The sequence below is a fragment of the Bactrocera tryoni genome, chromosome 5, assembly GCF_016617805.1.
Source record: "Bactrocera tryoni isolate S06 chromosome 5, CSIRO_BtryS06_freeze2, whole genome shotgun sequence".
Taxonomy (NCBI): domain Eukaryota; kingdom Metazoa; phylum Arthropoda; class Insecta; order Diptera; family Tephritidae; genus Bactrocera; species Bactrocera tryoni.
The window spans coordinates 81,472,667-81,484,438 of NC_052503.1; the positions used below are offsets into that span (position 1 = coordinate 81,472,667).

Below are 11,772 nucleotides of genomic sequence, written 5' to 3' on the forward strand. Positions count from 1 at the left end.
GATGTGAGGACAGAGAATCGCGTATTCTTATCAAACAGTTTCCAAAAGATATCTGAAGTTTGTAGCTTATTGTGATTTTGATATTTCTACTCAATCAAACTGGCACATTCCATGCTAATTGAGCCCGTGGTGGCAGAATTCCTAACTACTTATGAGATCAGAAATTAAACTAAAAAATTCCACGCATTTCTAAAACAATAAATAATATATATGTATATATTTAAATTGCTTTGTATTTTCTTTCGAGGTAATATATATGGCAGAAATGAAAATTATTTTTCATGAAAGAAAGCAAAGATAAATTCGCATTTTTTTACAGATTATATATTATATATGTATATAATATATATATGTATTTAAGATTGTTTTTTAACGTTCTATCAACAATAACAGACCTAGTACCTAATGCGCAAGAGGTACAGTGAGATCTACCAAATTTCAAAGACAGTGTCAAATAGATTTCCGTAGCTTTCGGCGCGAAGTTAAGATAAGGTACGCGTGTATAAAAATTCCTGAGCGGATGCAAAATGCGTAATATGTGATATCTTCTTATTCCTATGTGTGCATCCGGTTGTTTTTCGGCGAATAACAAATAAGTTCTAATTCTGGTGTTATTTTATTAAATAATAAATATTTATTGACGTGTTTACACTCACTTTACAATTTTATTTATATTTGCACATTTTACATTTTATGTGGGTACAAGTACATATATACTAAGCTCAAGATTTCTTCTAATATCCAAACTCCTCTCTCCGCAGCGTTTTCAAGGTGTATTTTCTGTATTTTAATTAAAATTAAACCCGGTAAATGTTAGTCCGTACGGGGCATGGTAGTATTGGAAATTTTAAATTTGTTTGTTATAATTTTTTACGTATATTAACAAGAGCTAATAATTAATCTGTAGCTAATGTAATGAAATGTCTTAATAAATTGCTTGCTCCGATGGGTACACTCTAAGAGGTGATGTAGAACACAGAAGGAAGGACAACAAATGAAACTAGTACATTTCACTGCATTGTTAATGTCTCGGTCTCGGTCTCGGTTTTGTGTTATCATCTATATTGATAAGTCTTTATCAAATATAGTGATAAGGGAGCCACAGTCGTTTTAGTTGAGTTAAGAACATGCTGATCAAAAGCCAAATGATCTAAGCTTTTGTTCCTTAATTTAGTTAATTAACAATATGATAAATGACACAGTGGAACAAATTCGCTACACCAGCCTGGGGAAGACTTGCAAAGTAAAGAAAAGATAGAAAACTCTTTCAACTTCTCTTTATTTAAAAACTAAAATTAATTTAAAGATTTTTAAATGGCTAATTCTCTTTTCAACCCCCATTTCTTGCTAAATTTATTCCAAAAGATCTCCTTCCTTCGAAGAAATGGTACTATAATGTTATTATGTGACAGTTTCATTTTTCCGTTTAAAAATCGTCATGTGACCTATCGAGAGATTTAGACTACTGTAGGTTTTAGTGGGACCCGCATAATTCAATATTGCATGAGCATTAGACTGTAAAAAAATTTTACACGTTGCATCCCTTACGATTTGTCAATCGCTCAAAAATATGATCGCGTTAGTTTGCGTCGGTAGGTCGAGAGATCGGTACACAACCATTTATTTGGCAGTTCTCTTTCAAGAAATCAGAAAAACCAATTGGCGAAAGACAGATCACTCTTCACAATGACAATGCGACCTCTCACACATCAACTGAATCAACTGCATTTTAAAGTGCGTAAAAGATAAACTAGGATGGCAACGTTTTTCGTCATTTGAAGCGGCAATTGATCTTGTTTAGTTTTTTCGTTAGTAGCAGTTTAAATTCAAACTAACTTAAAGCACTGTGCTAAGTATTAATGAAACGAAGTATTAATGCAATACATTAGTTAGCACAGTTATCAGTGGAGTTCTTTTCGAGTTGATCTCGTATAACCAGCTCAACCAAACAGAAATGGAATTATGACATAATTGTATGTTAAATGCGTAATGCCATTATGAAACCCGTGATTTATGGCGCTCAAAATACTTAACTTTATAGAGTAATATTTATTTATAATAATTACCTAAGTATTTAATTTTTTTTGATTTAATGCTTTGATTTGAAAATTCTTTGCAATTAGAGTTCATAGAATTACAAAAGCTCGTGTATAAGAATTTTTTCGTTCAGTATTTAAGAACATCGGACGCAGACAGTTCCTCATAGAAAATAGCCTAGGAAAGCATTTAAATATTTTTTTGTTTATTATTTACAAACAACGTAGAAAGAAAGAATGCGTAAGTGTTTTCAAATTACGTTTTAAAAATTAATAATTTACTTTTTTCGGTTTTTATTCTAAAAATAGTGGGCAAAGGAATATGTTTAATGTTGTTGCTTTCCGTCGCCGTGAACGCTAGCTTCGATCCAGATGAAATTTGTGGATTACTTTCGAATGGTACACGTATCAAAGATCCTCGCGCCTGTAATACATGGATAACATGTATTGATGGAGTACCTTACGCTGGCACCTGTCCAGATGATCTCTTTTACGATCGTAACACATATACTTGTGTCAATTCGACCAGTATAAAGTGCATTTCAAGTAATCCATGTGCGACTTTGACTGATGAAACCGGTTTTGCAGCTGATCCTTATGCTTGCGATGGCTACTATTATTGCAATAATGGCACAGCAGCACACGGCGTTTGCCAAACGGGTTATAATTTCAATCCTGGAACGAATGACTGTATTCGAGGTTATGCCTGCGCAATAACAATGAGCCCGGATAGTTATTGCAACATTCTGCCCGACGGCGTGTTTATCAAAGATCCAAACAATTGTGTGGGTTATCAGCTATGCTGGAATGCTCATGTATTAAGTCGCGAATGCCCAGATGGCTATTACTATAACGCGCTTATGGCTGACTGTGATTATCCATCCAATGTGAACTGTACCGAAACATCAACAACTTTACCAGATTTACCGGCTTCTGAGTTGTGCAATCAGACTGGCATATTTGTATCAGATCAGTCTAGTTGCAATGGTTATTACTATTGCGGTACGGGAACGGTGAACGGCACGTCTAGTATAGTCTTACAGCATGGGATTTGTCCAAACGGAAGATTTTTTGATGCATCAAACGGTGGCGAATGTGTACCACGCACTAATATCGCATGCAACTATAATAATTGTGTTGGTTTGGCTAGTAATAAAATAGAGTTGGTTAACGTAGTAAATGACGGCTGCCATGGATACACAATTTGTCAAGATGGCATGTCCATCGGCAATGGCACCTGCCCTAACAGTGGCTACTTCGATGAGCTTAACCAGTCTTGTACAAATGAGACTATCAACTTCGCAGCATGTGCCACTTCATAGTCCACAAATATAATTTTTTAATATAAGTATTTATTTCAACATAATATTTAATATTTTTATATGAAAATGGCCGACATTCTCGTGTGAATAACCTTTTTTGATGAGTGGCTCGCAGCCTAACTTCTACTCACATATATTAATGAATTATTATTAATGAATTCCAATCTATGTGTCATAAATATACTATACTTAATCAAATTATTTAGAGATAAAATGATTGCGAAGCATCTATGATAATATATCCAAGCAACACGAGTGCGTTTTTAAGTGATAACTTAATTTAATGAAATGTAGTAAACATATTTTTTTTAGGAAATTAATTATTTGTTGTTGGTTTTTTATGTTATTTTGTATTATCATAACGCGATGGCAGAAACTGGGTATAAGTATTGATTAGATAATTAGTTCTTGGAATACGTAAAGGTATATAAATAAAATGAAGAATTATAGAACTCCGTGCCGACTTGACTGACTAATTCAAGTGCAATGTCAGCACTCGAATTAACTAAAGCAATATTGTTGTGTTCAAAGTTATTATAATATACAAAGTTTTATTTCCATATCTTCAGTGTTACGAATAATTTTTAGCTGCATTAAACTAACGGGACTTTCGAGAAAGATATGTCAATATTATTTCCAAACAACTTCAACAGTTAGCAACCGGCAAGAGCTGCGCTCACACCGCATGCACACCCACTGTACCCGGTTAGCACCTTCAGAACTGGTGAAAGGCAGACCTTGTATGTCAATAGATCAATGATGATGTGTTTAATTAAACAAATTACATATAGTAAAGCAAATATACAAAAAATAGAATGATATAGTTTTTTATAACCATTTGTTGGTATATTTGCTTATACAAAAATATAATGATTGTTGTTGCCAAAATAGTTGTTAAATATAATTTATGCTGATAGTTAATTTTAGGCTGAACAAGCTATATAGCTGATGTTATGTGGAGTGCAGCCTTGGGTACGTTCATCGAAGTAATAGTTTGTGTCACATTTACCACTGGCGATGGTTACGCCATTTTTACAGCGAGCATATGCGCTACAGTCCCCAGCCACATTGACATATTTGTTATCCATTCCCTCGCAACGGTCTAAAGCACACTTGACATTCAGACGGTCACGACATGACCAAGTTGCGCTATCAAAAAAGTATCCTTCTTGACATTTTAAATGCATAGGTTTTCGATCTGGTTTTCCATCCTTCTGCTTGGCACATATATAATATGCGCTACATGATTGATCGTCGGCAATATAGCCCTCTCGGACAAGGCCCTCCGTGCCGCAAATTTCGATTTCAGCTTCGAGTTCTGGTGCTAAAGGATGGCAAACTGCCTCCTTGCGAGCTACGCACTTCAATGTCGTATAATTGAATGCTTGACCTTCTGCACACTGCAACGAACTTAGTTTGCCGTCTTGCTCGCATTGCTGGTATTTCGTACAATCCGTGATGTCGGCGAATACTGTTTCACCAGGTATCGAATTACAAATTGGACTTGCAGTTAAGTTTTCAACTTGTTTAGGGCATTGATATTCATTTGAATAAACACAAGAACCTTTTTTGGGATGGAATACTAAATCTTTGGGACAATTTGAATACGCTTCCTGACCATCCGTACAGTAGATGTAACTGTTGCAATTTTTGGGATCTGCCAAGAAAGTGCCATCTTTCATTGAAGCGCACTGGTTAACATCATTGTTTCCGGTATTCTCGAAGGGGCATGTTACGTCTTCTGACGATTCACAACGACTCAGATCCTTGTTAAAATATAAGCCAAACGCACAGTAGCCTTCATCATAGTCTTGGCCATTAAGTGCGGATGGACACTGAACCCAATTGTCGCAAGAATTTGGACGCAAAATAAAAATGTTTGATGCCATCTGTTTACAAATATCCTCAACCGTTAACGCTTCCATTTCAGATTGCACTGCAGTAATGGCAACCGCGGCCAATAAGGTAAAAGTTGTTCCTGAAGTAAAATGATATTAAATGTAACGATATAATTACTATTCAGATAAGTTCATATATTGCATTACTTACTCATGCACATCTTTGCAAGGAACATCTTCCAGTTGCCTAGCAAAGTTATATTCTCTGGTGATTTTAAGTTATTTTTTATTTCAATTGCGATTTTGTTAGGCAATTGATTTGCATAACCGAAACTTCACTGACGACAATTTCGATTTGCAGCGTCCCTTTTATATCCAAAAATTTACATTTGCACTTTATCATTGCTAAAGATCTATGATTGTCAGTACTATTACGGTCTTTCCATATTTTTGATCTTAGATAATGAGAGAAACAAAAGCAATCGTCGGAAAGTTATTAAACGCGAGAAGCAAGCGAAATATCTTGATAAGATACCTTTTTGCTAAATACATGTACTTGCCTGATGAATATGTGATGAAGGCCTTACAATCTTTACCGTCAATGAACATTTGTAATTTAGTTACATAGCTGCTGATTTTATCATAAATTTTGTAAAATTTTGCATATATACGATCATAGCATATTATCACATGATCTAATATCAGCATCAACAGTATTTCAGGACAAGAAATCGAATATGCTACAATTGAAATTTCAATCTCTCAAATATTTCAGACCGTTTTTGCGAGCTGAGTTTAGTTCATTTTCATTTTTACACAAGATACAAGTATATGGTACGTGCTTATGAGAGCCTTAATGTCGCCTTTTTGACCTACCGCATGCGTAAGAACATAGCTATTTTATTGACTAAATTGGTATGTAAAAAAATATTACGTTTTTACAAACTTTAGCAGGGAAGGAAATTACTTCATTTTTGTATAAAGATTTGATTTTCAAAATAAGATTATAGTATCGGGTGATTTTTTAAGAGCTTGATAACTTTTTTAAAAAAAAAAACTCGAAAAAGACGCGTATTAGGTTTTGTTCTGATAACTTCCTGGTAGTCCAATTTATGAAGCTATATGAAAAATTAATGTATTTGTGATCTAAGTATGAATATTTTTATGCAATGGCATCGACATAATAAGAAGTATATGTTGGTGGCCATAAGATTTCCTCTAAAGTTTGGTGGCTGGCTTTTGATGAGGTTAGGATAAGAGGTCGATCCTGAGAGAAATCTCAATTGGACTGCTTAGAACGTCGGTCAGTTGTGGTACCTAAGAAACGCATATAAACTTACAAATTTAGTCGTGCTTTGAGCCTGTTACAAATTTGTTGAGATGGCTTATGCCAGTTTCGGCTATGTATGTATTCTAGTTAGCCGAAGGTAAGACTATCTAGATGTTTCAACCTCAGTTTTGCAAAGACTGGACAATAGGGGAGAGAGAAGCTAATGCCTAATTGGTTTTTTTTTACGTCTATCAAGCATTGCGCAGAGTGCACAGAAAAGAAGAGAACGTGTAGTTTCACATGTTTTGAAAAAAAAAAAAACATTTAAAACAATCGCCATTATAACAGTTATTTAGTGCTAATTTTTTCAACAATATCTCATTACCTTCGCCATAATATTGGGTTATTCAAATCGTTGATATCTATTATATCTACTTATTTTCCAAAGGTTAAAAAATAAACAAACTAATCAAGTTTTATGTATAAAGTTTATTGACACTGTATTACTTTTATTGAACTTATGGCATACAGGCTGCATATGTGATAGTTTCTTGAGTGCAAACCTGTGAGCTTTCATCGAAGAAAAATCCAGTTTTGCATTTACCATTATTCACTGTAACGCCATTTTTACAATGTGCATAGGACGCACAATCGCCGATAACATTGACGTATTTGTTACCCATTCCTTCACAACGGTCCAAGTAGCACTTAACATTCACACGATTGCGACAGGACCATGTATTGCTATCAAAGAAGTAGCCAGTTTGACATTTGAGATGCATCGGTTGGCGATCAGGTTTTCCATCTTCTCTCTGGGCACATATATAATACGCACTGCAAGATTCTTTATCGGCAATGTAGCCAACTAAGGTATTATTGTCGCTGCCGCAAACATCAAGCTCTGGTTCAAGTTCTGGGGCTAAAGGGTGGCAGACCACTTCATTTCGGGGTACACACTTCAGGGTGGAATAGTTGTATGCTTCGCCTTCAGTACACTCTAAAGAGTCGAGTTGACCTTCTTCGTCACATTTATAATATTTAGTACAGTCGTTGGTATTCGCAAGTAAGAGGCCTTTTGGTACAGCCTTACAAATGGGATTGACGTTGGCTACAGCTTCTTTCACTACACAATTGTAATCCTTTGAATATACACAAGCTGACTGTTCTGGATTGAATATTAAACCATATGGGCAAGCGGATTGCATTTCCTTGCCGTTGATACAAAAAACGTAACCACTGCAGTTATCTGGATCCTCCAAGAAGGTACCATCCTCTTTGGTAGCGCAACGATTGCTGGTTTCAGCAGATGCATAAGGACAGACAACATCTTCAATGCTTTCACAACGACCAGTGTCCTTATTGAAATATAAGCCGAAAACACATGAGCCTTCTTCGTAATCTTCAGCACCAAACGACGACGGACACCGAACCCATTTATCACATGTGTTAGGGTATATAATAGTGGTACCCGGGGCAACTTGCTTGCAGATCTCCTCAACGGTAGGTTCGCTTTGTTCAGCGTAAATCGATGAGAAAATGAAGCAGAGAAAAATAGCAAGCGGTGCTGTAAATAAAATACCATATATTTTAAGTATATCTTAAATTGGGTCCTAGTTTTCCACTAGAGAATGTTTAAAAGCAGCTTTGTATCTGTACTAACATTTCAGCATTGTTATATCGGCTCATAAAGTTTGGCAATCAGCAATGTTATTTGAATTTTTCGTTCCACAACTTATAATTTTGCTACCGCTGTGATAGGTGTTCCCAGATATTTTAGTTCATCAACTGAAAAATTTTTTAATGTTACGTTGATATTATACGATTCTGTGTTACTTTTCGGTAGGCAGGTAAATGTGTTGATAATCGTATCAATAATTGAGACAACAAAATATTTCCCCGATAAAATTGAACATCTTCAATAAAGGAACGATAACACAGCGGATATGGTACGAATTTATAATAGCATTTTTAAGAATTAAAATACGTTTTTAAAGCTTGTCAAGAAATCTTCAAAACAAAATACATGACAACGGAAATGAAAAGAAGCTAGTTCGGTATTTTGCATCACATTCCGCTTTGTAGATAAGTTCGACAAACGTTTGTTTATAACGGTGAGTCATTTTGTAAATAATTTTTTCTAGGAGATTTTCACAATATGTAATCTGAGACAGTAGCTGTTTGTCATTTGCGAGCAGTTCACGAGTATTCAATTGCACTCAGGCGCTAATGTTGTTATTTCTAGTTTGAAATTTCGGCATTTTCGTTAAGGATTTTTATCGCTGAATAAAAAGTAACGGCAGAACAAAAAATATCCATATGCACCCTGAACAGGATATAGAAGGTTTGGCACAACTCAGAAAGAATCGTAGGAGACTTTATAAAGTATATATACAACTTTTTTATTTGAGAAGGTATTGTCTAAAGCACATTCTCCGAATAAATTGTTCAGATCAGATCACTGTAACCTACAGCTGTTATATATACATAAAACCGGGCAAAATAATATTTCGTGTATAGACTCTTTTTTATTTGTGAAGCATTAGCGCTATGGGAAAGCATATACAGTGAAGTCTTCCATAAGCGTACACTGGCGGTAGCAGCCTTCTTGTCAGGTTAATAGAAACGAAATTTAATATACCAGTTCATTCATATTTAATCATAAAAGCAAAAATAAATAATATTAAAGGTATGGAACTACACAAAGGGATACCGGAATACTTCAACTTATTTTTTTTATATTATTTATTATATTTTAAATAATAAATAAATAAACAAATACCCGTATGAACCATTTCGATCGACTCAATTTCCAGAAAGGAAGCGAGCGAACCATTTTTGTGTTACACGAACTGATACAGCATAGTGTCCGTGAACTTCACAAATTTCTTTGGTGGTAAGCGTGGCGTTCTTCCCTTTTTTATACAAAAATTTCAAAATATAGCGAGTTTCTTCATTATTTTCACTCATTTTTAAACAGATGTAACCTTTTTTCAACTTCCCCGAATTTAATTTTTTTTGGTTAAATGAAACTTAAAATCTCACCTTTCCAACACTATATGGTATATCGACTGTAACGACATTATTGACAACATACGAAAAGGCTTCTTTGACTACCCAATATTAATGATGCCCGCCATACGTACTGCTACTGCTAAAATATGTCTCAACGAGAAATGTCCTTATTTTTATAGTAAATTTTGTTGCTGTTAAGATCTACATCGCCACTAATACACATTTGCAAAACAAACCGACTAATAGAATTGAATCATGCCTTTATTTATTATTTAATATAAATGGTATATAATATTTCAAGTACAAATCGGATACGAGGGAGCCGTTGGGACACAAGCTTGGAGAACTTCATCAAAATATGGAGCGTTTGTTGGACAACTCGTGGATGTAGTACTTTGTTGGCCATCACTACAATAATAATATTTTTCGCAGCTTGATGATGGGTCAGTGACAAAAGTGAGATTGATGTTTGCACAACGATTTTTCAAACATTTAACTTGGTTAGCCTGGACGCACGTGCTGGTTGTGCTATCGAAATTAAACGTGTATGGACATGATCTCCATATACCCGTTCCGGTTGTACTATCACAAGTATAGTAGCCATAACATGTTGAATCATCCGCGAAATACTGGGGTCCAGAGGTTAGTGTATATTTCGAGCATATGGTTGTATCAGGTGCAAGTGTACTTGTGCTAACAGTAGAGCACGGATTAGTGGTTTGGCATTTTCCAGTTAAGGCATTAAAATAGCCGGTTTTACATGCACTTTCAGTTCCCGAACCATCTAGACATCTCAAGTAATTGCCACACGTTTCGGATCCAGCAAACTCGTTATTGGGAATTAAACGACAAATGGAATCCGCTGGGCAAGTATATGTGTTAACACAAGTGCCTAAGCTCGGATTGTAAAGCTGGTTGTTAGGACATTTCGTACATCCCATTATGGTTTTGTTTTTGCAATAGCAATATTGCGTGCAGTCACTCGGTTGAGCGACTAAAGTATTATCGTCCGAATTCTCACAAATATTCTGTGCGGAGGTACCGCACGTTACTTTACTTGCGTAATTACAAATGCCTTTTTTCGAATCGTATAGATAGCCATCGCTACAATTTCCTGTAGCTTTCAGTACTCCATCTTCGCAAGCACCCCAACCTTGGCAGTTAGTTGGATTGGCAATATAACCAGTATAGTAGGCGCACGTTTCATTCATTGTGTAAGTTGCTTCAACTACATCCTGATGCAAGATCAATAGACCGAAAATAGTTAGCAGCATTTTTGCCATATTTATGGTGGCTAGTAAACCTTTAAGAATAAGGATTATAATTGTACTTAGTTTACCTTCGGAAATAAATTTTTAAAATTTTTGTAGATATATAAGTGTTTCTAGACTGACTCTTATCACTCCAATAATTGTAAAATTTGTTTATTAACAAAATTATTCGCCTTAGGCTATAAGCGACTTGACTCTTAAGCGGTCGTTAGTTCACCAATAACAAATATCTTCAACCATATATTTATTTATATATTACCCTTCATTTTTATATTTCTTTCTTTGTTATTTTTGCTGAGTCCTTTCAACTTCTTAAGATGTTGTAAGCCGCCTGATGTCTAGCAGGAACTACCGCCACAACTACTTCTGTGTATTCTTCAACTTGTGTAGGCGCATTTATAGGTGCTACTTCCGCCACAGTGACTCCAGTGTATGTGTATTATTTAATTTAGACATGTTTCTTATCGATAAGTAGTATGTAAGTCTCATTTCCTGCGGTTGTATTTTTGCTCCATCCGAAAAAGATACTTACATAGAACCTCTTAAGCGTGTTAGCAAAAACGAGATAAGACCGACATAATTGTATTGCGATATTAATGCGCGTTCAGGTGGATGAACATTCCTAGCTGCACATGATACGCAGCTTACATACTAGAATTTATTATTTTATTATAAAAGTGACGGAAAATCTTAAGTATTTCGGGTTTTGCACTTTTATGTCAATTTGACGGCAAAATTCGAATCATACTATCAGTTGGTGATGAGTTAACAATATGCATCATATTATATTTGAACTGATGCTCTACTCCGTGCACTTTGTTATATGAGAAATAAAACATTGGACATTTTTACAAATTTTCTCAACAAACTTTTCCATATCTCTTTTAGTTGTTGAGATAAAATAATAACTAATTGGACTACTTAGTAGCGAACGAATACACTATTTCGGATTTGAATTGTGTACTTGTTGCCGAACTTTTCTGTATGATATTGATTGGCACAACTCTGTCGTTATGTCAATAT

At 35.1% G+C, this 11,772-nt stretch overlaps 4 protein-coding genes across 4 annotated transcripts; 1 reads left to right on the forward strand and 3 right to left on the reverse strand.

Annotated features, from left to right (window-relative positions):
• Window positions 1-2,187: 2,187 nt before the first annotated feature.
• Window positions 2,188-3,810, forward strand: LOC120776428 (peritrophin-48). Its single transcript, XM_040107081.1, has 2 exons — window positions 2,188-2,277; window positions 2,346-3,810. Exons 1-2 carry the CDS (start codon window positions 2,274-2,276, stop codon window positions 3,356-3,358), a joined length of 1,017 nt encoding a protein of 338 aa, XP_039963015.1. The 5' UTR covers window positions 2,188-2,273; the 3' UTR covers window positions 3,359-3,810.
• Window positions 3,811-4,244: 434 nt separating this feature from the next.
• Window positions 4,245-5,452, reverse strand: LOC120776425 (peritrophin-48). The gene is made up of 2 exons (XM_040107077.1): window positions 5,408-5,452; window positions 4,245-5,336 (listed from the first exon to the last, which is right to left on the reverse strand). The coding sequence occupies exons 1-2, from the start codon at window positions 5,430-5,432 to the stop codon at window positions 4,282-4,284; spliced, it is 1,080 nt and encodes a 359-aa protein (XP_039963011.1). The 5' UTR covers window positions 5,433-5,452; the 3' UTR covers window positions 4,245-4,281.
• A 1,532-nt stretch (window positions 5,453-6,984) lies between these two features.
• LOC120778430 (peritrophin-44-like) lies at window positions 6,985-8,136 on the reverse strand. The gene is made up of 2 exons (XM_040110211.1): window positions 8,127-8,136; window positions 6,985-8,030 (listed from the first exon to the last, which is right to left on the reverse strand). The coding sequence occupies exons 1-2, from the start codon at window positions 8,134-8,136 to the stop codon at window positions 6,985-6,987; spliced, it is 1,056 nt and encodes a 351-aa protein (XP_039966145.1).
• A 1,638-nt stretch (window positions 8,137-9,774) lies between these two features.
• Window positions 9,775-11,528, reverse strand: LOC120778431 (peritrophin-44-like). Its single transcript, XM_040110212.1, has 2 exons — window positions 11,498-11,528; window positions 9,775-10,817 (listed from the first exon to the last, which is right to left on the reverse strand). The coding sequence occupies exons 1-2, from the start codon at window positions 11,526-11,528 to the stop codon at window positions 9,775-9,777; spliced, it is 1,074 nt and encodes a 357-aa protein (XP_039966146.1).
• Between the last annotated feature and the right edge of the window lie 244 nt (window positions 11,529-11,772).

What these genes read in the sequence shown, in the direction of transcription:
- LOC120776425 (XM_040107077.1), bottom strand. Translation starts at nt 5,432, where the DNA reads ATGTTCCTTGCAAAGATGTGCATGA. An exon ending in CCTTGCAAAGATGTGCATGA is followed by an intron (nt 5,337 to 5,407) that starts GTAAGTAATGCA and finishes ATTTTACTTCAG; the next exon opens with GAACAACTTTTACCTTATTG.
- LOC120778431 (XM_040110212.1), bottom strand. Translation starts at nt 11,528, where the DNA reads ATGCATATTGTTAACTCATCACCAACTGATA. An exon ending in TAACTCATCACCAACTGATA is followed by an intron (nt 10,818 to 11,497) that starts GTATGATTCGAA and finishes TTATTTCCGAAG; the next exon opens with GTAAACTAAGTACAATTATA.